Source organism: Paralichthys olivaceus, chromosome 18 (genome assembly GCF_024713975.1).
Source record: "Paralichthys olivaceus isolate ysfri-2021 chromosome 18, ASM2471397v2, whole genome shotgun sequence".
NCBI classification, from domain to species: Eukaryota; Metazoa; Chordata; class Actinopteri; order Pleuronectiformes; family Paralichthyidae; genus Paralichthys; species Paralichthys olivaceus.
The window spans coordinates 9,046,733-9,073,269 of record NC_091110.1 but is presented as its reverse complement, the minus strand read 5'-3'; the positions used below and the strand labels follow the sequence as shown (position 1 = coordinate 9,073,269).

At 40.0% G+C, this 26,537-nt stretch overlaps 1 protein-coding gene across 2 annotated transcripts in view; it reads right to left on the bottom strand.

The window, feature by feature from the left end:
- ccbe1 (collagen and calcium binding EGF domains 1) overlaps nt 1–20,206 on the bottom strand; it is a 32,776-nt gene extending 12,570 nt beyond the window's left edge. The window contains exons 1-2 of one of the 2 annotated variants that reach the window (XM_020081867.2): nt 19,891–20,206; nt 19,707–19,787 (exon numbers count right to left, since the gene is read on the bottom strand). In XM_020081867.2, coding sequence (XP_019937426.1) covers nt 19,707–19,787; nt 19,891–19,994 — 185 coding nt within the window. In that variant the 5' untranslated portion in view covers nt 19,995–20,206. The remainder of the gene's footprint in view (nt 1–19,706; nt 19,788–19,890) is intronic. The other variant, XM_020081866.2, reaches the window with a different exon arrangement.
- Nucleotides 20,207–26,537: the final 6,331 nt, after the last annotated feature.

The window sequence follows — 26,537 nt, the reverse complement described above, 5'->3', positions numbered from 1 at the left end:
CCTCCCTCAACGTGAGGCTCCCACCGAAGAATATTATCAACAATCTCACGTAATGACACTCAACACTGCAGCCCCTGTACCTGTAGTTATGGTAGAGGAGGAATAATCCTCACTCGAGAGGCCCCCCATGACATGAGAGCCAGGCATGTACAGTGTGTGTGTGTGTATGTGTGTGTGTGTGTGTGTGTGTGTGTATGTGTGTGTGTGTGTGTGAGTAAGGGAGAGCGAGCGCATGACTTGTGTGATTCTAGAAATGCGAAGGGGGTTTTCACACAACTGACAGAGGGACACATACACATGCTATATATCACTTGGACCCTTTCATTTCAATCAGATAAACTCTAATGCAGTGGTGGGACAGTTACTGTACTTAAGTGCATTTTACATGTATCTGTACTTTACTTAAGTACATTTACTTATAGGTGATAATCACTGCACTACATTTATCAGCAAATACCGTATATGTACTTTCTACCCCTCTAGATTTTTTACAAAGCATTGTGTTAAATGTTCACAATGTTTTTATATCTTTTTAAAGAAATCAATAACACAATTGGAACTGGTCCCTTGGTCCAGTCAGAGCAGGCAGGTAACATTAGACCCCGCCCCTTCAACAAGAGCAAAGAGCAGCCATAATGAAGTAGGAGAAATACACTTGACAATTACTTATATTTTTATACTTTTAGTATATTTAAAAGCACATACTTATTTACTTTTAAGTAGAAAAGTGTCTCATGTGGCTGTAAATCCACTAACTAAAGTGGTACAAGATGTTGTCGACAAAGATACTGTATTGTAAAATGAACCAGTGTGTGCCAGTCTTTAAATATGTTAATCGCTTTTCAGCGCACTTTGTGTTGTGGTGTTTGTGGGTGAGAGATGCGACAGCTTAGACACCCTGAGAGAGTAGATCTGAGGACGGTTTCCTGTGAGACCCAATATTTCATGTCAAAATAACATCTCCACGGGGACAGAAGGCACTTATGGCAAATAAACAGCTTAGCAAAATAACCAGTGTTAGTCGAACAATCGTGGGAAAACAAACATCCATGTCCGTCTCCAGAAGATCATGAAAGAGGCAGAAGCGTCCCAGGGAAACTGGATCCATTTCTGTGTCCTGAATTCACGTTTACTGAACGGAGTCTTTATTAAATATATTTCAGAAAATACTTATTAGCTCTATGATACTCAACCTCATTTTACTCTAATTAGATTGTGAAATAAATGTCTCCAAAAACTGCACAGATAAAAGAACTTCTGTGAAGGTCGGGGCGCTGAAGGGATTTATATTCCGGTAGAAGAAAAATCTGTCAAGAATTTGAAATGGAAGGTCTCAGAAATATAATCCAGTTATGTGAACATAAAGACTCATTACATACTTATCACAAATCAGATGCAGAGTCACATATGTGTAGCTATTAGAGCCTGACCGATTCATCACTTGGCCAATAGCAATCTGCTGAACCTTTCAAAGAGGTATAAGAGTTTCGGCCAATATATCAGTATCTGAAATTGATTGATTCAGCCAGTACTGGTACTGAAACTTGATAAGGTTTGAAATCTTATGGCCCATGTTGCATATGCCAAACACACCTTTCTGAAATGGAAACTGTTAGTTGCTTGGGGTAAAAGGCTAATGTTTTCCTATGGTGAGGGCCTAATGCCGTGTCTATGAGGTGGATAAACTCTATACAGCCTCTGCTCAGGCTCACTAATGCCTCAATTGAAAAGGATATACATTTCCATATAGCTTTGCCTTGATTTAAACAACTGTCTCAATCAATATCTGGCTTTAATTTCCCCAAAAGCTGTTTAACAGTCGACCTCAGCTCCTCTCACAATGTTTGAACAGCAGAGACAGTTCAGACCCAGACCGGTCTCCACACTGGCACACATGGGGGCAGAAAAAAAAGAGCAAAGACACTAATTTATCTTTGTGGCTCTAACAATACTTCTCGAAAGATTAAACATTTTTTATCATATTCAAATCACACAACAAACTGCATGCTGAGCGGGGACCACAGAGACACGTAACAACAGCGAAGAATGCAGTCGTCCTGTGCGAGCTTGTTAGCTGCTCATGAACTTCATGCAAATCAGCAAACAGATTCAAAACACATGTGGATTACATTCATATTCATGAGTGAGAGAACAAGGCAGAAGGATATCCCAAAAGCCTCCATGACACTCTGCAAGAATATCAATGAGCGTGGTTTACAGAGTCACATACCCACACACACATAATACCAGTTTGTAGGATGACATTTGACTTCACACACACTGCGTCGTGCACTTGTGCAGAATGATGAGGACATCACACACAATCAGTGTTTTGCCACCTGTGCCTTTTTCACCCTAAAGGTTATTTAATTTTGCCAGTGATCCATATCATTTTACACACACCCCCACTGACATCTAGACGTAGATTAGTCTGACCTCAGTTACCCGGGTTGAACCATAAGCACTCTAATTACCTTATAAACAGAGGACCCCTCCTCAAAAAAACATGGTGGGCCAGTCTGGTCTGGCTCTGCCTTGTAAAGAAACACGCTAATTCACACGGACACACAAGTAAAGTGGAGGAGAATTATTCAGTCGATGCATAAAGGGCTTGAGAATGACAGGGGGTCGTCTTCATCACATTGTAGCATGCTTAGTGAAAACAATTAGAAAACTGACGGACACACACACACACACACAGCTGTGAGACAACACACACAGCTCAGAGGAGGCTTATTTGTTCAGCATCGCTGCCAGTGATATACAACAACACGTCTGCATTCCACACCAGAGAAAGAGAGAGGACACAACTGCTACACTCAGCCTGATGCTCATGCTGAATTCAGTGTGACAAACAAAAACACTCATCGGTTCATGATATAAGAGCTTTGATTCAAGAAAATGTCCAAACAAAAAAATCATAAATAAAGAAAATCAACCTTTGATCCCAAGAAGTCAAGAAACTACACAAACCAAAGTAGTTCAATTCCTCATCTTATTTTCATGGACATCATGGAATTCTGGACTCCACACTAGGAGCTACATTCAGTACACAACAGATAGATTCAGGGGTTGTGTACATGTACATAAGTAACTGGCCTTGCCATGTTAGACATGTTATGTCTCCATGACTTCTGTGGACATTACATTGACTTACATTCATTTCCTGCAGATGTATTTTAACCTTAAAATGTCTTCACCTTAGATTTTTGTGATTTATGTCATGGTACTTTTTCCCCCTCATCCAAACACACACACACACACACACACACACACACACACACACACACACACACACACACACACACAAGCATGCACAGAGGCAAAAACATCACACTCCCTCTGCAGTTTTAGTGTCTCCACAGTGTAACAATTTCAAGAAAGGTGCACTGCATTTTGTGATGCCTCCTGCTTTAGACATTCTTGCTGGAATTTCAATACATTATGTCATTCAGAAATAAAAGTGCAACATGTCAATATGTGTCCCATGTCAGTATACGCACATAGACATTACAAACAGGAGATAAAGTTAAGACAGTTATATTATGAAGGACAGTTACGTCTGCCGGCTCCGTATCCAAAAATACAACCCCCCTGAGGTGAAAGGGTTTATAGGAAGACATAAAAAACAAAGCAGGGTATGTTTTCAGAATGCCTGCATACTTTTGTGCTTTTCACATCTCCGGACTGAAAAACCCCCCAAACCCTATTGGAAAAGTAATTTATTCTGGTAATAATACAAGAAGAACAGGACGAGGGTTCATAATGTACTCACATTCCCCTTTCTATGCAGTTACTTTAGCTATGCAATATTACTTCAAAATTATTGTGACTAATTATAATGTAATTATTGCAGATGCCAGAAAAGGTAAACAATGTTTTGAGAAATATTACTGTTTTTCTCCAAATTGACATCTGTTCATTGGAAGCAGTTATAGCATTATAACCCCAAAGCACTTAGCAGTATAACTCAGCGTGAAAACTAAAGGGACATTACGCAGATTGCACGTTCCAACAACAACTCAGCTGTTCAAGAACTTTACACGCATATTGAAATTTATAACACAAGTATAGAACAGGCAAGTTGTTACTGGCACAATTCTTCTACAAATAATATGTTAGATGTTTAATAATGGCACCAGATACTAGCATGAGGTCGCATGTGCAAATGCAGATATTCCAGAGCATTGTTCCCTACTTATAAGGATATTTTACAACACATCTTTTAATCAACATAGAGTTCCTCCACCTGTTGCTGTTTGAGGATTTAAATCCATAAAACCAAAACTGTGAAGCTAATGACGATAAAGAGGCTCAGTAAATGAGCTAACTCCCTGAGGGCTTGTCTGTGAGGGACCCCTTTCACATTACATGAACTCGTCTGACCAAACAACGACCCTGTCACAAATCTTGGACTTAAGGCACGACCCACCTCTACTCACATTTTGAAAATCTAAGAGGGTAAAATGAGTTTTTCTCTGCAATAATGTTTCTATCTGTATCCTGGGTTATATATGTATATGTTTATGTATATGTATATGTCCATATGCATGTGTATATGTACCTGTATATATATATTTGTTTATGAATATGTAATGCATGTGCATGTATATGTATATGTACATGCATGTTTATGTCTGGCCAGAGAAATAATTGTGTCCTATTAGATCACTAACATGGTACATTAACTAACCTATTGGTTAATGACTGTCTGAACTTTGAGTTCAGTGCCTGTTTCAGTCACACAGCTTTGACATAACCCCCCTGACGTAAGGCCCCTCATGTAAAACAAACAAGTTGGTCTGGTTTGAAAAGCTGTGCATATGTGTCGCTCAATTTAACATCACTAATTCAAAACTCAGCTTTTAATTCTTGCCCTCTGTTTTCATTTTCTCTCTTGTGACGGTAACAGGACAGTCAGATAAATGTAGGAAAATATGCTACCGGAGTGTTTAGCTACACGACACAGACACACGTTTAAGGAACCTTTCATTGTTTCTATCGGCAGTCTATCAAAGATTACTTGAATATTGGACACTTGTTCATTTTCTTAAACAATTGAGAAGTTTGATATAGCCAGCAGCTGGTAACCTTGAATTATTAGTTTGGTCCACGTCCCATCCACTAACATGGTGGATGCATTTTTTATACCCTATACTGCAGCCAGCCACCAGGTAGCAATTGAGATGATTTGGCTTTGCTTTTGTGGTCTATCTTTATATAAAGTCTATGGTTACCAGACTCCAGCTTGATATTTATTGTGCATCCACAACAAGAGTGAAAATCTTTTCATCTAAGCCTCAACAATAAAAAATATTTTAACAGAACTATATGCCTGCTCCAGGATTATTAATTAACAGGGACTCTCACAGTGACTGCATTGACCAGCCACACTAACAGCCCAAATCAAAAAAAGAAAACAAGTTGACCTGTCTGTCTGATCAATACGCAGCCATATAGGAAATGAAAAATTGCTATAATACATGACAGCTGATCAATGGCTGAAACTGGTGACTTAAAGAATAAGGCACTCTCTTCATATTAGCTCTGCAATCTGTTGCAACAAATATGTTGGACATGTGCAGCACTGCTGTTGTCTTCGCGTCAAACTAATCCCACAAAAATACCAGCTTTTCAATGAGACTCTCTGCAGCAAAGGCACTTCAGCTCCGCTCATCTTCTGCACATAGCCTGAGCCAAAATGCTACTCGGCTGTCGGCTATAAAAGAGGCAATCCAAGCCCCTGCCTCTCTTATGTTGCTATTCCTCAGTGGTGTAGACGCCTCAGACAAATCAGCTTTGACTCTGACCACATGCTCCAAAATGTGAAGTAATCCATAATGAAACATATCTGCTTTTTTGTCACATTTTGAGTCGAGAAACTCACATTTCCTTTCATATACATTTTCATTTAAAAGCTGAGGGCAAGTGCAGAGGTATATGAGATGTTTGACACTGACACCTCAGGAAATTATACAGAGCAGGGCTGTCTGTGGCCTGTTACTGTTAACCATCATCAGCCCTTCCATGTGTTTCTAACTCAAACCATTCTACTGGACACAGCCCAGATATTACACCGATCCCCTTCAAACACTGAGGTTACTGTGAAAACATGCAACTTCCACTTCAGGGAAATTCAATTTTTGAAATATTTAAAATAATCTTTCAAAATTAATTTCTTTCCTTTTTTATTCACAGATTTAACAGCTTCACACAAAGAAATCATTGCAATATGAATGGCCCTATTTGCAAATGTTGCCAAAAAAAATCATGTGTAAAAATGTATTGAAAGAAAACTGGTCCCTTAAGAAAGGAAAACTAAAATTGAGATGTTTATGTCAGATATCTTTCATTCCAGTGCAGAAGATGGAGTCCAATAATATTCATAAAGATCTAAAGAGCAGATGTTCTTTTTTTCTTGGCTAAGACCTTCCTGTAGTCATAGTTGGTCGACCGTGTCTCTACCTGCTCTTGATGATTTTACAGGAACTATATAAATGAGAAAAAGTGCTGTAAATTAAAAAAGAGCACTCAATCTTCAATCCATTCAAGTTATATGACAATGGGGCCTCCAGTCGATATGTGCGAGCAATCAATACAGTTCTATTGCTGCAGAGTTATGAGTGTCTTATCAGCAGTCACACAGGGGAGAAAGAAATGAAGTATCATAAAGCTACGAGAAGTGACTGACACTTTTTTGTGCGGATGAGTACAACTATGACATTCATAGCTCAGGTGATCATTTTGGTGTTTGACTAGTTTGTCCTGGTTTCCACTTTCCACTGGTTTCAAGATTTAGGTTAAAAGGACCTATTAGCAGAAAGAGAAGATAATATAATCATATTATACTGAAGTTTTCATCAGTGAATAATCACCTGGATGTACAAAGGGTTATGTTTATCCTTTTAGCCATTTTGGGTGTATGTCTCTAAGAACGAAAATGTTAGTTGGTCCACCACTTTGGTTCAGACCAGAATATCTTAAAATGTATTGGAGATTTTATACAGTTGTTCATGGTCATCCATCTTTCCAGTCCAAATATATTGGAGTTGGACTAATTGCAGAATGACCATATACTGTGTATACATAATGTGTATATAATGTGGGTGTGTAAGTTGGTTGTTTGTCTCTACATGTTAGCTCTGTGATGCTCTGGTGACCTGTCCAGGGTGTACCGTATACTCAACATTAGGTACGTATATGGAAACAGACAGAGCATTCTGTCTGTACTCTGTTCATTTCATCCATATTTGTACATGTTGTCTGAAAGCTTACCATTACAGATGGAACAGACAAAATGGAGTGCCACCAAAGGAAATTGTGAGGGGCAGTTTAGCCAGTTTGCAGAGAGACAATGAGTTGGTGAAACATTACAGGCATCTCTATCATGTTACTTTTTAAACGTACATTAGCACAACCTCCCCCACCATTGTCATGTATTGTCAGAAACTCTCGCCTGTGTGCTGCCCTCTATTGGATTTACTGCCTCACAACCGTACCAACGTAAGGGATGCAATGAGGTATGTGGGCAGTGACAGTAACAGTTTGAAACAGACATATCGTCTTTGTACATTAAGGCAGCATAAATGAGGCTTAAAGCCTCTTATTGTACTGTTCTGCCTTTTAAGCTATGTGACCCATATTTAGTGAGTCATTGACTCTGCCAGGTGACCAGATGTTCCTTAAAAACATCTGATAAAATCATTGTCCTGAGGCTGTATCATAGCTGGAGATTATTATTCCCAGATATTGATCTAGTTACTGTATTTTCATTCTTTATCTGTTTCATATGTTCTCATGACACAGAGTGTGTAAGGTAACTGAGATGTGATATACGTTAGCCCATTTGAGGCTTCGTGGATTTATTATAATACTTGCATGTAGTGAAATGTAATATTCTGTCTGGGGACTGCTCATAAAAATTATCCACATTGGCTAACTTGGGTTTCAATTTAAAATAACTCTTATTAATGTGCATGTTTCCTCACGAATAAAACATTTTTGACATTCCTGAACAGAAAGTTAAGGGTAAGGTGAGGGGGGGGGGGGGGCAAATGAGAAATTGAACCAGACTGGCACCATGTAGCTGTAAGACTGCAGCATGGTGCGGTCTTGACAGGTGGACAGACACATTGACGGTGGTGGTGGTAGTGAATATCGTTAACTGAATTATAACCGACTCCCAAATATTGAAATTCAGCAGCATGCGAGCATAATTCTCAACGGACGGGGCAACATCTGTGCTGCCAAGAACCACCGAACATGACAGGCCTTTTCAAAAAATGTGATGTTAATGTTGAATGCTGCAGCTGTTTATAATTTAGACTGAGTCTTTTGCTGTGTGTTCACTGCTGCAGTCAAACATTTCCTCTGGCTAACTGCTGTCCTTCAGGGCTGATAAACTAGCAGTTTATTCTTTAATGGGAGAATAAATGAAGGCTTCAAATGGCACAGCAATGAATTACAATCAGATATGAAAAAATAAAAAAGTACAAATACAATTTTACACACATCCTATTGCCCTCAATTAGCTGATTAACTCATCATGCAGTTCCTGTTTGACACTACAGATACTTCTAGTACTACTAATGAAATCTAATAACATGTTAAATTCAACTCTGCACAGTGTCAGAGAAACAGAGCAGAAACATTGCGGCAGAAAAAGAACCACAGCCTGTGGTTTGCATATCATCACATCTCTTAACCATTGCAAAACCACAGTACGACCAAAAGCGTGACCACACTGCAGCTCTCCATGGAAAAAAAAAAAAACACAGACGAGTGAATGAGCCTCAGCCAAAATAAACAAGAGTGCTTTTTCATAAATTAAAAAATATCATGCGGTGCATGATATAGAGAAGTTAATGTGAAAATATTAAGATGAATGTGAAACAGACACCACAAGGTCTCAAATGTCAGCTGGCAACAAATCAATCTTTCAATTCATGTAGTATACTTTTAGCATGTGTTTAAAATGGATTTTGAGAGTCAGAACACGAGTTGAATAAAGAAATGTTTAAGCACTTTTCAGTTAACATATATATCAATATCTTAAACCACTTCATATGTTAACACATGCCATATAAAATTAGAAAAGAGACATGGACATCCTCTACAAAAATATTGCTTTTCTTCTCACATTCAGTCCTCATCTCTACATCTTGTTACTACTATACAGTGTTTGATTATGTATTCTCTCCACATAGGATCAGAATCCTCCAACAACAGTCACCAAACTACTCAGATCGATTGACTCCAGGCGTTTGGACACGTTAAGCACTTGAAGTGCACGCTCTTTCCGGTAAAGGCTTGTTTTGCATGACAGTCTTCTTTCAAGTGGAAACAGATGGCAAGATGCATTTGCAGCAAACCGAACCAAACTACACTCCCAGCAGTCCAACAATACTGAAAACAGTCAAATATTGAATCTGATAAGAATCTGACAAGATTACGCCCCTGATTAGATAAAAAAAAAAAAGATGGCAAAAACGTTTTTAATTGTAAGTAAGAAAGAATCATGTTTGTCGATCACTGAAAAAATAATGACATTAATTTAATAGCAAACTTATGAACACCAATGTATTTCTGACGTACCACTTTAACTCATGGAGGCCACCGCACCAGGGAAAATAAGAGAGAGGAGGGAGACAGAGGATGTTTGCTGCTGCTTGTGCTCTACATCCGTCACTGAGGAATGCTCCCAAACACTAACATGTCCTCCCCTGCTCTCATCATGATAACTTACGTCCCTGCTGTGTCTTCCTCTGTGCTTTTAAGGAAAAATCTACGTTGATTCATGCATTACCTAATAGGGCCCATCAGCTGAATTGTTGACAAGTCCGTGTTTAAACAGACACTTCTCATCTATGTTCAAATAACAATGACATTTTGCTATTAAGATGCTTTGTGAAATATCCCCCCCTACGGGAGCAAAGGTGAATGACGAATGTGATGTGTATCAGACTTGAAAACCTGCCTCCTCCCACTCAGAGCACAGCTCAGCAGCGACTGTGAGAACTAATATATTAATGAGCCAGTCAGTTGGCTCGACTTCTGTTACTCAAAGAAATGGTGCAAAGTGCGGAAGCTTTAAAATGACACGCTAATGTCTGGCTCTGGGGCATGTGGTATGAATTATTAACATCAAAATGAATATCTCTATGCGACGGGAAAACAGACATTAGTGAAAAACAAGTCCCGAGGTTGAGTAACCCTTCTTTTTCACACATTTTACATTACACAAACCAAGTACGTGCATTTAATGTTTAATTTATCTTTAAAGCAACACTTTGTAACTTTTACCTAGCAACAGCGCCCTATGCAGCCACACAGCTGAACGGTGGATATTACCCGTGATCCCTGGTGCAGCTGTAACAAATAAACCAAACCCTATATAGAATTCTTGATATTTTAAAGGTTTCCTTGCTGAATATTGAAGATAAACATTGGTTTTCCATGACTTCTAAGTCTTTTTTAGCTTATCTACAGTTCAGCATCACTCTTGTACTTGTTGGGCCTTAATCTGATGGTTTAAGCTGTAATTGTCAGTCAGTTACACACTTCTCACAGGCGATTGTACCAATTTACCAAAGTTATATAAGGTGCTCCAGATAATTTCAGGAGATTACAGAGGTGAAGGTGAGGCAGCATGTCCGACTCAGTTGCTGTGGACATTCTCCGGAGTTTCTCCTGCTAGCCCCCTAGAAAAAACTGATGTCCAAATGAGACCATGTGAGTTTTTAATACAGCAGGAGAATATCTGGAGAATTCATGTGTTGATGCGGTTTCTCACACGAGACGGATGTAAAACCTATAAGATGCATTTGATGGAATTGAACATGATACTTGTAGGACCACCACTTCATATACACTGTGAAGACTGTGGAGTTGAATTTATTCTACGTTCATTTCCTGCAATAATAACAAAAAGTATTATTAAAACAAATGAACTGATTCAGTCAATGGAAACACTTGAGTGCTTTTACGTGCCTATTTTGCAATGAACCGTTTGCACCATGAGGAGAAAATAGGCGAGACTCTGACGCAGGGCTCAGGCAGGCAGTGTGGCCGCTCTAACCTGATAGCATTGGGGCCTAAATGAAAAGCAAGACGATCCACATGCAGACATGTAAGGTAACAGTGACTCATGTTCATTTTTAACTGCTTGTGATTCATCAAATTGACCCATTTGTGAGAATCATTTCACCGCCTTGCAGCAGGTTGACACCAAGAGGAGAGCTGTTGACATGTCAACCAAAAGAACAAGTTATCATCAGTATTTCACTGGAAATATTCATTTTAAGCCTCTGTCAGACAAACAGACGAGGAGCCTTCATGGCAGCCGACCTCCCTTCAACTGTATACTGTCATTAAAGGGTAACAGCAAACTTTCACTTAAACGCTTTGAATCCAGTTTACAGTAAACAGCAAAACCACTTCACTTAACAACCTCTGTAGCCTCTTTCTCAGGATTGATAGAAAACAGATGGTGATGTCTTATGCTTGGAGGACATTTGGATTGTGATGAATTATGGAACACATCTGACCGCAGTCTCATGCTCATGTCAGTTATTTAGCATGTTTGTAAAAGCAAACGTTTGCTGTATTCTAATAATAGAGCTGCTGGTCTAATGTAATTGTGTAGCTTTCCCCTCTACCTATGCTGCTACAGTTGACAGACTCATCCTGCTGGGAAATGATGCCAGCTACAGTATGAGAAACTATTTCAGGTATTTTTGATTGGCATGATCTTCAGCAGTGTTATCTGATTCTGCATCGACTGCGGCAGTAAACTCTGTTTCCCTCGAAGGGCTGTTGGGAAACAACTTGGATTTATTCCATGCTCCCTCCCCGTCAACTTATTCACTTTATCATGACGAATCCTTATTTTTGTCTTTTTAGATACAAAAAGCTGCAGTGGCTAATTTGTGGTTTAAAGTAAATCTAAGGAAAAGGTTTTCTGTCTAAATACAGATTGAGCTCTGATAAATCAAATGTGTGCCTGCTTTGGCACCTCCTCTCTGTTTCTGGAAACCTTTAAGAGAAAACCATCAGAAACTGACAGCTACAGCAAGTGTAATGGTTTGCTTCAGTGCTATAGTGCAATTTGCCAGAATCTCTCAAAGTTTTTTTCCGTCAACAAACAAGTAGACAAGACTTGACAAGCAAATCAAGCCTCCTAACTCTGCTTTATATCAAGTAGCATACATCAGGGGGCTGATAATTGTGCATGTAAGTAATAAAAGAAAAACATCTATAGTGAACGTCTGAGGATGAGCGTAATATTTTCCAGGAATGAGTTCTCATTCTTTTATGTGATTTCACCTTGAACCTTAGAATGACCCGGGATTCAAAAGTTTTGGAAAATATAAGTTTGGCCTCTTATTAAACTAGAATGACACTCATTAGAGCACATACCTCCGATAACGTCCAACAGACCCTCAAATTCAATCAACCTGAACTAAATTTAACAGACATATCAGTTCCATATATACATATATGCATGATTTTTTATGTCAGGATCGATGAACTATTCTCTGAGAAATTGGTGAAAATGTCAAAAAACACAAGATCTCTCTCTATGTCTAAAAAGTGAAAATTAAAGATCCATAGCAAACTTGAATGGGTTCCTTCTTGACATATGCCACATCCTTTAATTGTGGAAATCTGTTTAGTTTTTGCAAAGTAGCCAACTGTTGACAAACAAACAATCCAACGAGGTCAGAGGTCCAAGTTCTAATCTCACTATGTTAAAAAAAAAAGGGGGTAATGATGTATATCTGCCCCCTGATCTGGAGCTGCACCAAAGTTTAATGAATTCTTCCCTGGGTCATGTCACACCCCATCCACAAAACTTCATGGAAATCAGTCTTTTTTGTGTTATCCTGCCAACTAACAAAGAAACACAGATGAAAACATATCCCCCTTGGCAGAGATAATGAACCTATTATAACCCCACTTAATGTGCCCATGCATCAACTGACATAATTGTAGTGATATCACAATGTGGAGGCTTTCTTGGATAACACTTTTTCCAACTAGAAATTCTCCTGAATGATGCAACTCGTCCATAAATCAAGGCTCAGTCTAGTTTTCATTTCAGAACATTTACAGTTGAAATGTCACAGCAAACAGCACAAAACATGCAGTAACTAGAATGACACTCAGCGCACACCGCTGCCAATGCCAAACAGGCAATTTGCACCAAAATTGAGAAATTGGTGAAAAAACACCATATCTCACAATGTTTAAGAAAGTGAAAAAAGAAATCATTTTCTTCAGATCCACAACTAGATTTAACTGGTTCTGTCCTGGCCCGAGTAACATCCTTCCACCAAGTTCTGTGGAAATCTGTTGATTCGTTTTTACAAAATCCTACTGACAGACTTGGATGTGTGCCCATGAGTCAACCTACTTTATTGTAGTTGCATCATGGGGGCTTTCTTGGATAACAAGTTTTCCACCGAGAAATTCATCAGAAAGATGCTACTCATATGTTGTCCATAAATCTAGGCTCATTCTAGTTTTGAGTCCTGAATGTTTACAGTGGAAATGTCGCAGCAACAACATTCAGTAACTTAAATGTGGTCTGGTGAACTCCTTCAGCTGTGCCACAGTATATCCTTCATGGAGCGAAGATTACTGGAGAGATGACAATATGACAATGAAGAGTGTATTTCCCATGTTGAAAGCAATCTGAATTGTAAGAAGGAACATAAATTCAGCTGAGAGGTTTATTCCAAGGTGCAGAACATATTTATATGTGATGTGAAAAACAGATTTGAGAACCATGGATACAAGACCGTCTGCAGGTCCTCGTCGCCAAGTCTAAGAACCAGACTTGAGTGATCATTTCACTGGAACTGAGCTGCACCCCCAGCTGTGTTTGAACCCAACATGGAGTCGCATTATAAATCAATTATTGATTTTATATGGAAAATCTATCAAATCCTATTAACAAATTTCAAATCTCTTGCTTCCCTAGACTATAATTCACAAAAAGAGTAAATAAAAGTGAGGGATAGACTGAATGTGCTATAAATAAATTGCACTGCAGTTCAATGGAATGAGGTGATGGGGACATTTTCCGGGATGCAAATGTTGCTGTTTGTGTCAGCCTAGTGCATGTGAAGTATCATGGGTATCACGTCTCACTGGGGGGGCATGAGAAATGTTATCCCAGTTTCCTCACTGCGTAAATCTGAGTTTGTCCTAAATTCCAGAGTTGGAGAGGAGGGAGCGGAGCAGAAAGGGGAGTAAAGGGTGAATAACACAACATAATGCTTGGTACCACCACAATTATTTGGAGAAATAACAAAGCAACAATTACACATGCCACACATCAATTATGTCCTAACTGTTACAGCTGCGGAGTGGAAAGACTCCCTCCGCCTGTGTTCTGCTTCTTATCCAGAGAAGCATTTCCCCTTACAGGGAAGGTAAGGGCCGTTACCGTATACCTAATAAATCACACTAGTGTAATCACTGTTTCATGTACCCTCTTGTCACCTAAGAAAAGTTCTAAATACAGGTTATTAATGCGTCTCGATGCTATAATGGTTAACACACTGGATCTGGCTCTCATCGTGGATTACATATCACAGTTCATCTCGGCAACAAGAAAAAACGTTCTGTGTAAGCTCTGTAAAATTATATTTATTTAACAGGATAAAAACTATTTCCATAGTTGTCTGTTTCTGCCATGCTCCATTGCCAATTGAATAAAGCTATTTAGCCAAAAGCCTGAAAAAGATTTGCCCTTTGCTAACAGTCGGTGTCAGGTAGTATTTTTCCCCAGGGGGTCTGTCACTACAAAGCGAGGATTATGAAGTTAGCTGGATAAACTGCTGAGTAAAGCCTGGAACTGCAACTGGAGCATTGCCTCCAATACAGACCATGAACTCAAATAAAAAGAAGCCTCTGCTGGGTTACACTCGTCCAACTTATTCGGTAACCCTCCTTTGTGAGACGAGGCTGCAGAAAGAAAAATTCTCTGGACAAAGAAAGTGAAGGATTAATGTTTTCAGCAGCAACAACCGTGGTCTGGAAAAAAGACAATGTGCGGAAGAGGAGCATGGTTAGCATAGCCAGCAATGAACAGCAGGGCCAAACCAATGAAGAAACTACAGACACTGACAGAATCTAAATCAAAAACTTTACAGACAAGCCATGTCCTAAACTCATCCGTGGGAGGCACATTGCAGAAAGGCAACAGCAGTGAACACACACTGCGGTGTAGCCAAATTAAAACACCTTATCCTTTTGATCGAAGCCTCTAATCAAAGCATTTGTGTTGCAATCGCTGGCGTTCATGATTAGAGAGCAACTAGAACTCTGCACAGCCCCTCACACTGAGCACATTGAACTCTAAAGACCGCAGACATTCAAATATATAAGTATTGTGACAAAGATGCTGAAAGTACGGGGTGCTCAGGTGGCTGAAGCACCCCCTACTGCCAAGGAGTGTAACTACAAGGGGGTAACATTTTGACAGTAGCATAGTGGCATTTTTATAAGGTTTGTTTTCATTTTAGAAGAGTCAGTGTATTTTTCTGTCTGATGCACTAATGTAGAACGTAACTTATACAGCATGTTGGGGTATAGACCTGCATTCCGTGCTGTCCACAGCTGCAGCTTTGACATACAGTGAGCTGGTGTTTGCTGTCTGCTTCAGTGTAAAATGTTATAAAACAGCTGTAAAATGTTGTTGGCCATATCAATATAATATGAACTTTCTCTCAGCACCCTTTACTCTGACTCACTTCCAGCGTCCCTGTATATTGAAATGCTGAACTAAGCACACTAGGCCTTTAAAACGAGAACCCAAGTATGATAAAAGAACTCAGAGAGACAGCCAGAGAAGGATGGTGCCTGCGCTGACAGTGAGACAGATATAGCCAAAGTCAGCCGAAGCCCTGGTACTTGTCTTGTGCTGTGACATATGCTCTCTGAGTGTCTGGTGTGTCCTCTGGTGCTGTTTCACAACATGACGGATGCTCTGAGGATGAGAGTTAAACTGTGCACACTGTGGCATACCATGACCAAAGGGGGGCCTGTTTCAGTTCCATCATCAGGTCCTCTCCTCTCACTTTAGGCTTCAAATTCAATGCTTCTAACAAGGTACAAAGTAATAATGGAGCCTTATTTGACATTGTGGGGAAATATGATATTTATCTTGCTCGTCAAGAGTTATATCAGCGTTCTTACATCCGTTGGTCAGATATAAAGCTAAAATCAGCAGGCTGTTAGTTTAGTATCAAGACTGGGGGAATAGGGGAAAGGAGTTAACCTGGCTTGGTCCAAAGGTAACAAAATCCACCTGCCAGCACCTATAAAACCCACTAATTAACATGTCATATCTTGTTTGTTTAATCTGTACAAAGACTCAAGTGTAAGAGGTGGGAGGTTATGTACTGGAATATTTCTTGGCAGCGACTTTCCAAACTCTTCGATTGGTTTCCTGGCAAAGGCTCTTACTGTACAAGACATAAGAGTATTATCACTCTCCTCATCCCACTCTGGAATAGAGCAAATAAGCAGATTCATGGCAATCTATTGCTATGTCCATCATCTTCACAATTCACCTCCTTCGGGGGGTTGTGGGATGGTTGCTGGTCGCAGCTGACAATGGGCAAGACGTCGGGCACACCCACAGCGTATTGCAGTGCCAACATACAGAGAGAAACATTCCTACCCACATTGACACCTACAGACGATTTAGAAGGAAGCCGGAGTACGCAGAGAAAACTGCACACAAGCACAATGAGAACATGCAAAGTCCACCCAGAAAGACCACTGGTCAAAGAACTGCAATATGCATTTACACATATATCTATAATCTATGATAATTGTGATGTGTTTGTGATGAACAGATAATATTTCACAGGTGATAATTGCATTAAACTGCTCATTCAGAACTATAACAAACTTACTACATGCAATATGACCACAACTTCTGTATAAACACCCAATGAAGGCTCTGTTAATATCATGTGCATTAAATATGATAGAATGGAAAGTCTTGTCATTTTACAAAAACAATGCACAGAATTTGAAATGCCACATCTGAAAAACTTTAAATTTATAGTAAAAAATGAGACTTTATACTTTGAATGGATACTGCACCTAAAGATGATGAATATCAACAGATCATCTTTACAAATTAGTAGATTTTAAAGTTTAAAGCTGGCATACAAAAAAGAGGGGGGCCATTGGGCTATTAAGGGCTTGTGTCATAAAGCATCAAACTTGTAGACCTTGTCTGTACAAGCAACAACGATTACAGAAAAAGCTATATTTTTCCAGAAACAAACTGTTCTGAGATGTGTCGGCACATTGATACTCCACAGAGCGCCTAATGAATGCCAAGAGCCTATACTTTCCTTTGGAAACTGCATTGTGCCAACAGAAATCAAACTCGGTTCCCTTTGAACTACATCTCAGTCATTGCCAAGGGGTAATTTCGCTGGTATGTAACTGCAAAAACTTGCAGAATGAAAATACCATATTCATCAAACGTGGGCAGCCAAGAGGTTAGAGAAAGGTCGCCTCCCTTAGCATCCAACGCTGCAGTGCCCTTGAGCAAGGCACCTCACCTCCCAGTGGGTGCTGCCTGGGTGCTGTAGCATTGCTGCTTGCTGCTCTAAGTGTGTGTTCACCACTGACGGATGGATTCAATTTCCTGAATACTTATTACATCACACATCTTATTCCTCTCATCAAATTCAGAACATTCATTTGATTTTAGCTTTTTGGGGCAACACAACAAAATTTCTCTATGAACCCTGACAGCACTGACGGGTCATCAGTTTGCACTGCGCTGGTGAACCAAGATGCACCCACACATTGTCTCTGTGCAAACACTTTCTCTTCTTTAAATAAACATTGTGGGAAACAACTGCGGCTGTGGCCAATAGCCATAAACCAACATAATTATGTTTAGAGGGTGTTAGAGATTTTAAGATCAAACGTCATGTCACTCCGAGCGTGAACCGTGACCGGCAGTGATGTGGAGATGAGACCACACAGAACCCGTACATGACGTTTCACAAGAGAAACTCAATAATGAGGTATTTCTCAAGTTCCTCCTGCTTTTTTTCCATACACAAATACATTTGCTGTAAATCAAGTTCATTGACAAAATGTTTGAGTACCCTGAATAATTTTTTATTTTTCCAAAGGGTTTCCAAAGCCTACAGTACATCTCCTACACTTTGCCTGAAACAAAGAGCATTAGTGAAGATAAAATTCAATCATTCCAAATAGTGTATATTAAAAGAACATGTGCGATGTCAAGTGGCAGATCTTTTGCTCTTGTTTAAAGTGACTGGCCTTCATCAAAAATGTTTTGCTCTATACATCTTCATCAAAATATCACACTTCTTCAAAACAAGGGGATATTTAAGGGCTAAATATAAACCATATTCCCGAAACTGGAAAACAAATTCTCAGAAAGGTTGAAACTCTCCTGCCTGAAATGCCCCTTGCCTTCAGGATCCTGACATTTTTCAAACAATCAGAGTCAGAGTTTCTGCTTAAAGCTGCAGGAACAATGCCGCCAAAAATCATGTGATCCTCAAGCTCACAAATGATGGCGAATCTCTGAAAAGTGGGTGTCGTACTCTGAAATAACAGACCGCAACAGGAGCTCAGGTGTATGTCAGCAAAGTTTCAAAGTAAAAGTTTTGCCCTTTCAAAACTCAAGTTTAAGAACTTTTTTTGAAAGAGGGAAAACTCAAACATGAAATCATGTTTGCAGAGATGTGCATTTCTTTTTTCCGCTCATCAAAACACAATGGCAGGCTTCAAAACTTAATTTCAATCATGCTAAATCTTTGCTTTACTAGATTAAAAGTTTTCAAACACTTTCAACCTTTCAAGGCCTTTTTTCAGTTTGAGAATATGGCATATTTATCCCATAGACATTTGAATGGTTTTTCAAAACAACTGCATTTACAAGTCTTTTTCATTAAACCAGAGAGGCAGCTACTTGCAATGAAGACAGATTGGCTTCTAACAACTTAATCCGAAGCCTCTGAGTTTTTGCTGATCGGCCACACTGCAGCGTCTACTGTGTCTGTGAACTGTCATAATTACAGCCGGTGGCGTCAGAGCATAACAGGCCAATCTGGAGGCTTGTGGATATTTAGATTGCTATGATCCCCTTAAGTAACAAAGGGTGACTAAGAGGAAAATCCACATTGGGTCCATTCATCTGCAGAAATCCCTGAATTTCAACACATCATAAAAAAGATGTTTTGCAATATCTGTGATGATCAACAGCCTAAAACTCATATTTATTTGACCAAGACTAGACTAATTGGAAATTATTTAATCTCATGCATAAAGGAGTGCAGGGGCATGTTTAACAGCCCTTGCAATTTCCCTTTACTTCCTTTTAATCCATTAACAGCTTCAGGCAATAAGACTTGATGTGATTTCACTCAGGCAACATTTATTTTGAAGTGCTCCATGAGGCAGAACTGTGCCCAGCAATAAACAAAGTCCAAACTATTCCACTAACATTTCACCAAGCACCAGTGAACAGTGTTACACAGTAGCTCTGGGTGATAAATGACAAGTCTCATTTTCCATCATCTGCATACATATTTCTGAACCCACTCTCACTGGCACAGAACGTCCCCCACTAGCATCTTAATAATTTCACACTCTTTATGATCCAGCATCCAAGAGCAGAGTCACACTACCTGTAACACGTCGTAACTTCTCCAGTCGACTTCACGCAGGGGTACTTTGTTGTAGAAATGTTATTTTCAGAACACTCGTCACTGTGGAGGAAAACATTTGGAGCCAAGTTAAGCACTTTTTTTGGTTTTTATCTGCAGACGCATGTGGTCCCCCCGGTCTTATTTTGGCGCAGACAAACTTTACCCGTCACTGGCATCCTCCTCCTGGTAGGACCAGAGCAGACCCCCTGAGAAGTACATGCAGGTGACGGTGAGCAGAAGAGGACTCCTGTGGTGTTTTAGTATCATCTCATCGGTGCAGTCACCTGGGTGCTGTCAGTAATCCACACTGGCAGTAGTGATGACCTCTGTGCCGCGCTGCAACTTCGGTGCGTAATAGTGGCGCAGGAGGACGCGCACGGACCCTCCCACTCAGCCTGCGCTCCTGAATGAACGGATTTTGATTTCTGTCGTGTCACTAAACTGAGACTCAACTTTCACTTCTCTCTACTTTTGACAAGTTCAAGAAGCCGAAATATTTTTCTTTTAAACACTTTTAATCCCCCAAAATATCTTTCAGGAGGAGTTGAGCAACATATAAATATTTCCTAAGGCTTATGGTTGTGAAAACCGAGTACACGCGCGCACACACACTCACTCAGGAAAGCAGGACGCACTGTGCGTCAGGATCAGCAGCTACATCTTTGCTACCACCGCGTGGCTGTTAATGAAATAGCGATTAGTGAAAATAAGCATTGTGTGTTTATAATGGATTTGCAATCTGTAATTAATAGCTTTATTAGTGGTTAGTAATTGATTAATCAGCAGTTTAAGGACTACTGCTGACAGGCTGTGGAAAAAAATAAGCATTCAACTTTAGTTTTTTGCTCTTTTTGACCATGCACTTTGGTCCAGATATCTATAGCTACAGGACATCTGGACAGAAATCCACAGTTTTTAACGTAGACCACTTGTTTATGTCACTCTTAAGTCTAAACTTATGGAGGTAAAATCAATGGGGTTAAGATTTGAATTTAGAACTCCATCAGTCTTCTATAACAAACAGGCAGCTTTGTCAGGGAAGATGGTCTGTATAAGAAAAGGTAAACTAATGATGAAATGAAAAGTGAATCTATACTTTGATTATCTTTTAAAAACGTTTGAAACTAAAACAAAACAATCTTTATTTACTGTGTTGAAACACTGGTGCAAAATATCAGAGTAGTGAATAAAAACGGTTATTTGATTCAGTTTCTGTATTTTACCATTTATTAATTACGTAAATTAAATAATGCAATTTAAACAGGAATTAAGCTGTAACTTCCATGTTCTGTTACTAAACCCACCTCTCTATCTCCCTCATTCTTCAGGGTCGGGCGATCTAAGGGAGTTTATTAGAAACCCTGAACCGATATGCTGCCGACTTTCATTCTTAATGACCTTCACCTCTGTGCGACCTCTGACCTGAGCACAAAGCCACGTTCGCTGGCACCTGCAGCACCCGGGAGTTCTTCAGTTTCTCAGGAAGGCAGCAGTGTGGCTTACAGGAGGTTGGATAGTGGAGGAGCCTGTAAAGGATATCCCAGCGAAACAAGAGGACCGTGGTGTCACTTACAGCCACTGAGGTCACATTTTTTAATCTGTGAGGTCAGTCAGGTATGATTTTACTTTGTTTTGTAATATATTAGTCAGAATTGAGAGACTCAATACAGTATTTCCCATTACATTTGTTCTCATTTTTCTATTGCGGAGTGTGCATTGTGCCTGTGTCATTCAGCAGTAAATTACACCTTGAGCCTGCTTCAAAGGACTCACTCACGCATGACCATTCCAGCTCAAGGGAAAGCAGCAGCTTTCCTTTCAACAGAGCAGCTCAGTTCAGCAGCAGACTGTGAAGGGGGTGCAGTTCAACATCCGTCCACTTGATGGCCCTTTCTACCAAGAGATCTGGCCCCCGCCGCTCCCCCCCACTCCTCTCGCCACTGTCGTCATCGTTGCCCACAAAATGGATGACAGCTTTTAGAAGTACCAGGGTGCGTCACGACTCTGAGGTGCACATGCTGTGCCATTTATGTTCCACCTGTTTTGATGCCTCAGCAGCATCGAGGGCTGCAGGCAGGATGCACAAGGCACAAGTAGCCAATTAATGCTGCATGCTGATACTGTATCAAAGCTACAGGGCTAATGACCACACTAATAACATCTTCTGCCTCTGAGATAGGAAATAATTATCTGTGACTGTTATGCCAGGTCATCAATTTTTAAGGAAACAACAACAGAAGATCACAGGAAGGATTTTATCCCCTTTACTCTGTTGATGCACTTTACAGTCTCTTGTTATATAACTACTAGTAGCTTTAATAGTAGTTAAATCTTGTTTATCATGACATTTGGCCTCCTTGCTTAAATCAGAACTGTTTGCGATTCGCTGCCATCCTCCGAACTGACACAGAGGTCCCACTATCTGTTTCCTGCTCTCAGCATCGTCCGGTGTTTCCTGACACAGAGGAATTGATCAGAGAACAGGTGGACCTTTTTTTCTGTCTTAAATGCAATACTGCCACTTCAGTCGAAACTCTCATCCTATCTTTACTGAACTTGATGAAGGGGGGAGAGAACGCCGCAGGAAAAACAAAAACCCCGAAACTAGATCAGATGAAAAAGAAAAGAGTGATGCCAGGATAGAGGACACAGTCAGGCCGAGTTTGTATGGGAACAAACAATAGGCTGTAAATACTAAAACCACTTGTGATGGGACTTTGGGTTGTTTGATTACGGAGCTGTCCTTGAGATCGATGCAAGAGCCTAAAAACACAGCTGGAGTGGTAAAGAAGGGTGGAGCACACCTAAAGACTGCTAATCTCAGATGTTGTGGAGGTTTCAGGGGGTTACACTGCAGTGAGTAGACCTTGTAAGGTAAGAAAACAACAAAGGACACAAGTTCTAACACAGGAGTGAGAATATGAATGAGAATATGCGCAGTGGAACTCTTTTCAGAGCCTTGTAGTTCACTGACATTGCATTAACCATTTCATGGATGCTTCTTTGGGGCTGGGCTGCAGCAACAGACTGTACACAAATACAGTGTTTTATCCTATAAGTGCTCGGTGACACATTGAAAAATAACAAGAATATTGCAGGGAATGAACATCCCCACTGCCAAAACTCATCTCTTTCTCTCTCTCTCGCTTTCTTTCTCTCTCTCTCTCTCTCTTTTCACAGTGCAGCACTGCAGTGCCGCTCTGCACATGCCCAGACAGACGGAGAGAGAGGCACAACAAGTTTGAGCTCAACAGAAATATTAACAGCCTGCATCGCTGACACATCCGTGAATTTTCACTGCAGGCTGGGACAAAATAAATAAATGACATTTAAAAAATGTTGCTGATGGGGACGCGTTCTGTACAGGTACCTTATCTTTAAAGGGGCTTTCTTTTTTACCCAAGGTCACTTTTCCACCCACGAGCTCTGTAGAGAAACTGAGTAAAACACATACAGTATCACACTACCTTTCTACTTTACCTTTTTTTTCATTACAGTAATTAATTTTTCATTCCCCTCATTAATACAATGCCTCTACACTGTGTTTAACTCATTCTATAAAGCTCCAGTCTCTATGTTCAATATTGTTTTTGTTGTTTTAGATCTCAGCATGATTCTTTATGAATATTTCATAGTAGCAGTATCATGGTGAGCTACATTAAACCAAATATGATGTGTGAACATATACATGTAATCTGATGGTATGTTTGGCTGTTCTTCCATTTTTCAAGCTGCCTGGTAAATGACTTCAATGGCTTTTTTTTTCATGTACAGAAATGTTGCATGTTTGACTTGAACTAGATTGTCGCTTATCAATTCTAACACAAATACACCCATGATCCATTTACATCATGATTCATATCTCACATAAAAGAAGTAATAAATGGGATGAATATGCAATATTTTATGATGCTCCTACATCAACAGAATTGAGTGGAGTAATAGTACATTAGAAATATTCAGCGAATGTCAGTCTTGAAACAATATTCACATGCTCTTAAGCACACTGAGACAGTTTTATTTCTACAAGTGTTTCTCCTCTACTGACCACAAAGATGCCAAAATAAAAAATAGGTGACAAAACAACACACTGTCATTGTTTTGTTCAGTACAGCTGAAGTGAAAATGAGGTTTCATCAAGTGGATATAAATAGCTGAAATGATTACAGCTGCTAAAACCTGTTTAAATGCACATATGAGCATGTTACAGCTACATCCACAGATCAGTGCAGCTTCAGTCTACAATTTCTTTTACCAGATTCATATGAGGTCACTGTGACCTTTGACAACTGATATCTAATCAGTTAATCTTTGAGTCCAAATGAAAACTGGTCAATTTGAAGAAATTCCCTAAAGGCAGACTTGACAAATCATGTTCACTAAGAACATGTTATGTGAGGCCTGCGTGAGCTTTTGACCTTTTACCACCCAAATTCAATCAGTTAATCTGTGAGTCTAAGTGAATATATTTGTGCCAAATCTGAAAAGAGTATGTCGAGGTGTTCCTAAAATAACACATTCACAAGGCAAAAAGGTTTTGTTAGGTAACTGTGACCTTGACCATTGACCTCCAAGTCCAAGTGAATGTTTGTGTCAGATGTAATAAAATTCCCTATGGGTGTTTCTGATATGTCACATTCACAAGAGCATGAGGTCAGAGTGACCTTGACCTTTGACCTTTGGCCATCTAATAAGTTCCTCTATGAGTTCAAGTGAGTATTTTTATCACATTTGACAAACTTCCCTCTGGGTGTTTCTGAGACATGGTGTTCACAAGACCAGGTCACTTCAACCTTTGACCACTGATTTCTGATCAGTTCATCTGTGAGTCAAACTGAGAATATTTATAAGAGATGAAGACATTCCCTCAAATATTTTCATGAGATATCATGTTCACAAGAATGGGATGGACAGACGGACAACCGAAATTCCTCATCTGCACAGAGGCCTTAAAAATGTGGACCTATCCCTTAATTTGGGCTCATCCTCAAAGTTAAAAACACATAAATTAACCATTTAAAATAACGAAGGGATTTAAAAAAAATATCTATAAGCTGTTAAAATTTAAAATGTATGTGTTCGTTTTTATATCATCTACACACACATAGCAGTAGATGATATACAGGGAGGCCAAGCAGAGCGAGTGAAGCACAGCCTTCACAGCTCTGGCTCTCACTCGTCTTCTGTTGTGGCAGACGGTTAATACCAGCGTTTTCGTCCTGTCATCTCAGTGAGAACAATTTCCCGCACCACGTGTCACTGTGATTCTGACTCTCTCCCCCACCTCCCTCCACTCTCCTCCTTCACCAGCACCAGCTGCTCAAAGGTTCACTGGTGAGTCACACAAGGTGTAAAGAGATGTGCTGTGCAAGAAAACAGGCCCGTGCACACAGAAGAGACTCTGGGAAAGCAAATATAAGGAGGGTGTTGAATACAAAGTGCTGCTGCATGATCAAAATATTGCATTATGGATTTATATTTGCTAAAATCCTACAAGTCCAATCACAGATTCATTTGACAATTAGAATTTGGACTAAGCTGATTTAAAGTGTTCTTAATACAAAAAACACAAACTGTGGCATTAGAATTTACCTCTGCTACAGTACATGTCTGTGCACGTGTCCCATCAACGGTGCAGGGATCAATAAATATAACGTCAGTGCAGTGTCCTTGGGACGGCCACATTTCACCGCCCCTCCCTGCCATTATGTCTCTCCCCCTCCTTTAGCTCATTTTTTCCACACGTACACACACATCACACATACATTACACACACACACACACACACACAAACACGCGCGCACACACACACACACATACACACACACACACACACACACACACACACACACACACACACACACACACACACACACACACACACACACCATTGCATCCCTCCTTGAATTCATCCGTTCTTCTCATCCTATCAGATCCAGATACTCTTAGATAAAATAATGCATTGGTCTTGTCCTCTGTGACAAAGTGGTGTGTGTGTGTGTGTGTGTGTGTGTGTGTGTGTGTGAAGTAGCATGTGGAGCCAATAAGTAGAGAAAAATAGTTATAAAATAAAAATAAGTGGACATTGCTGACTTGCTTAAAGCTAGGGTTGGTAATCCTGGAAAAGCTAGCAAAAATGTAACCAATGCATCCCACCCCCTCCCATCAGCCCTCTCGTCAAATCTATGCCCCCACAACACAGGAACATTCACAGACAGGCCACTGTGAGAAGCCGATAGCATTCTCACTAACCTCTGGCTACCTCTGGCTGAAGGTTTCTATCATCTGCAGTTGACTACTTACACACAGGCATGCCACTCAATCATTTCATTTGCTCGAGTTTACTACAGTCTGACGAAGACAGACAATGAGGTTTTTTATATTTTTCGGGACTACTATATTTATTAATGGCTGATTTTGCTTCTGAAAAAACTCAACAACCCTACTTTTAACCGTCAGTTAGATCCCTGTCAGGACTGTTGCCAGCTCCAACATCACAAGGATGACTTAATTTCTTTAGAATCATTGTGTGTGCTGCATATTTCTTGATCTGGATGTACTAAAACACAGAACCAGCGAGCAGATGGTTGTACTGTGGCAAACCATGCAGGAAAAATGGGAGGAAAAAGTTGCGTTTTTACCTCTGGCAATTTTAGAGTTTGTAACGCTTGACGCTTCACAGATCTAAATTCAAAAATATGATCTATATATGAACACTATATAATGTCTTTAACAATATTCCCCCATCTTTTTTATATCTTTCAATGCTCTTCTCGAGTGCCTCCAAGCTTATCCCCTTCGCTGCTTTAT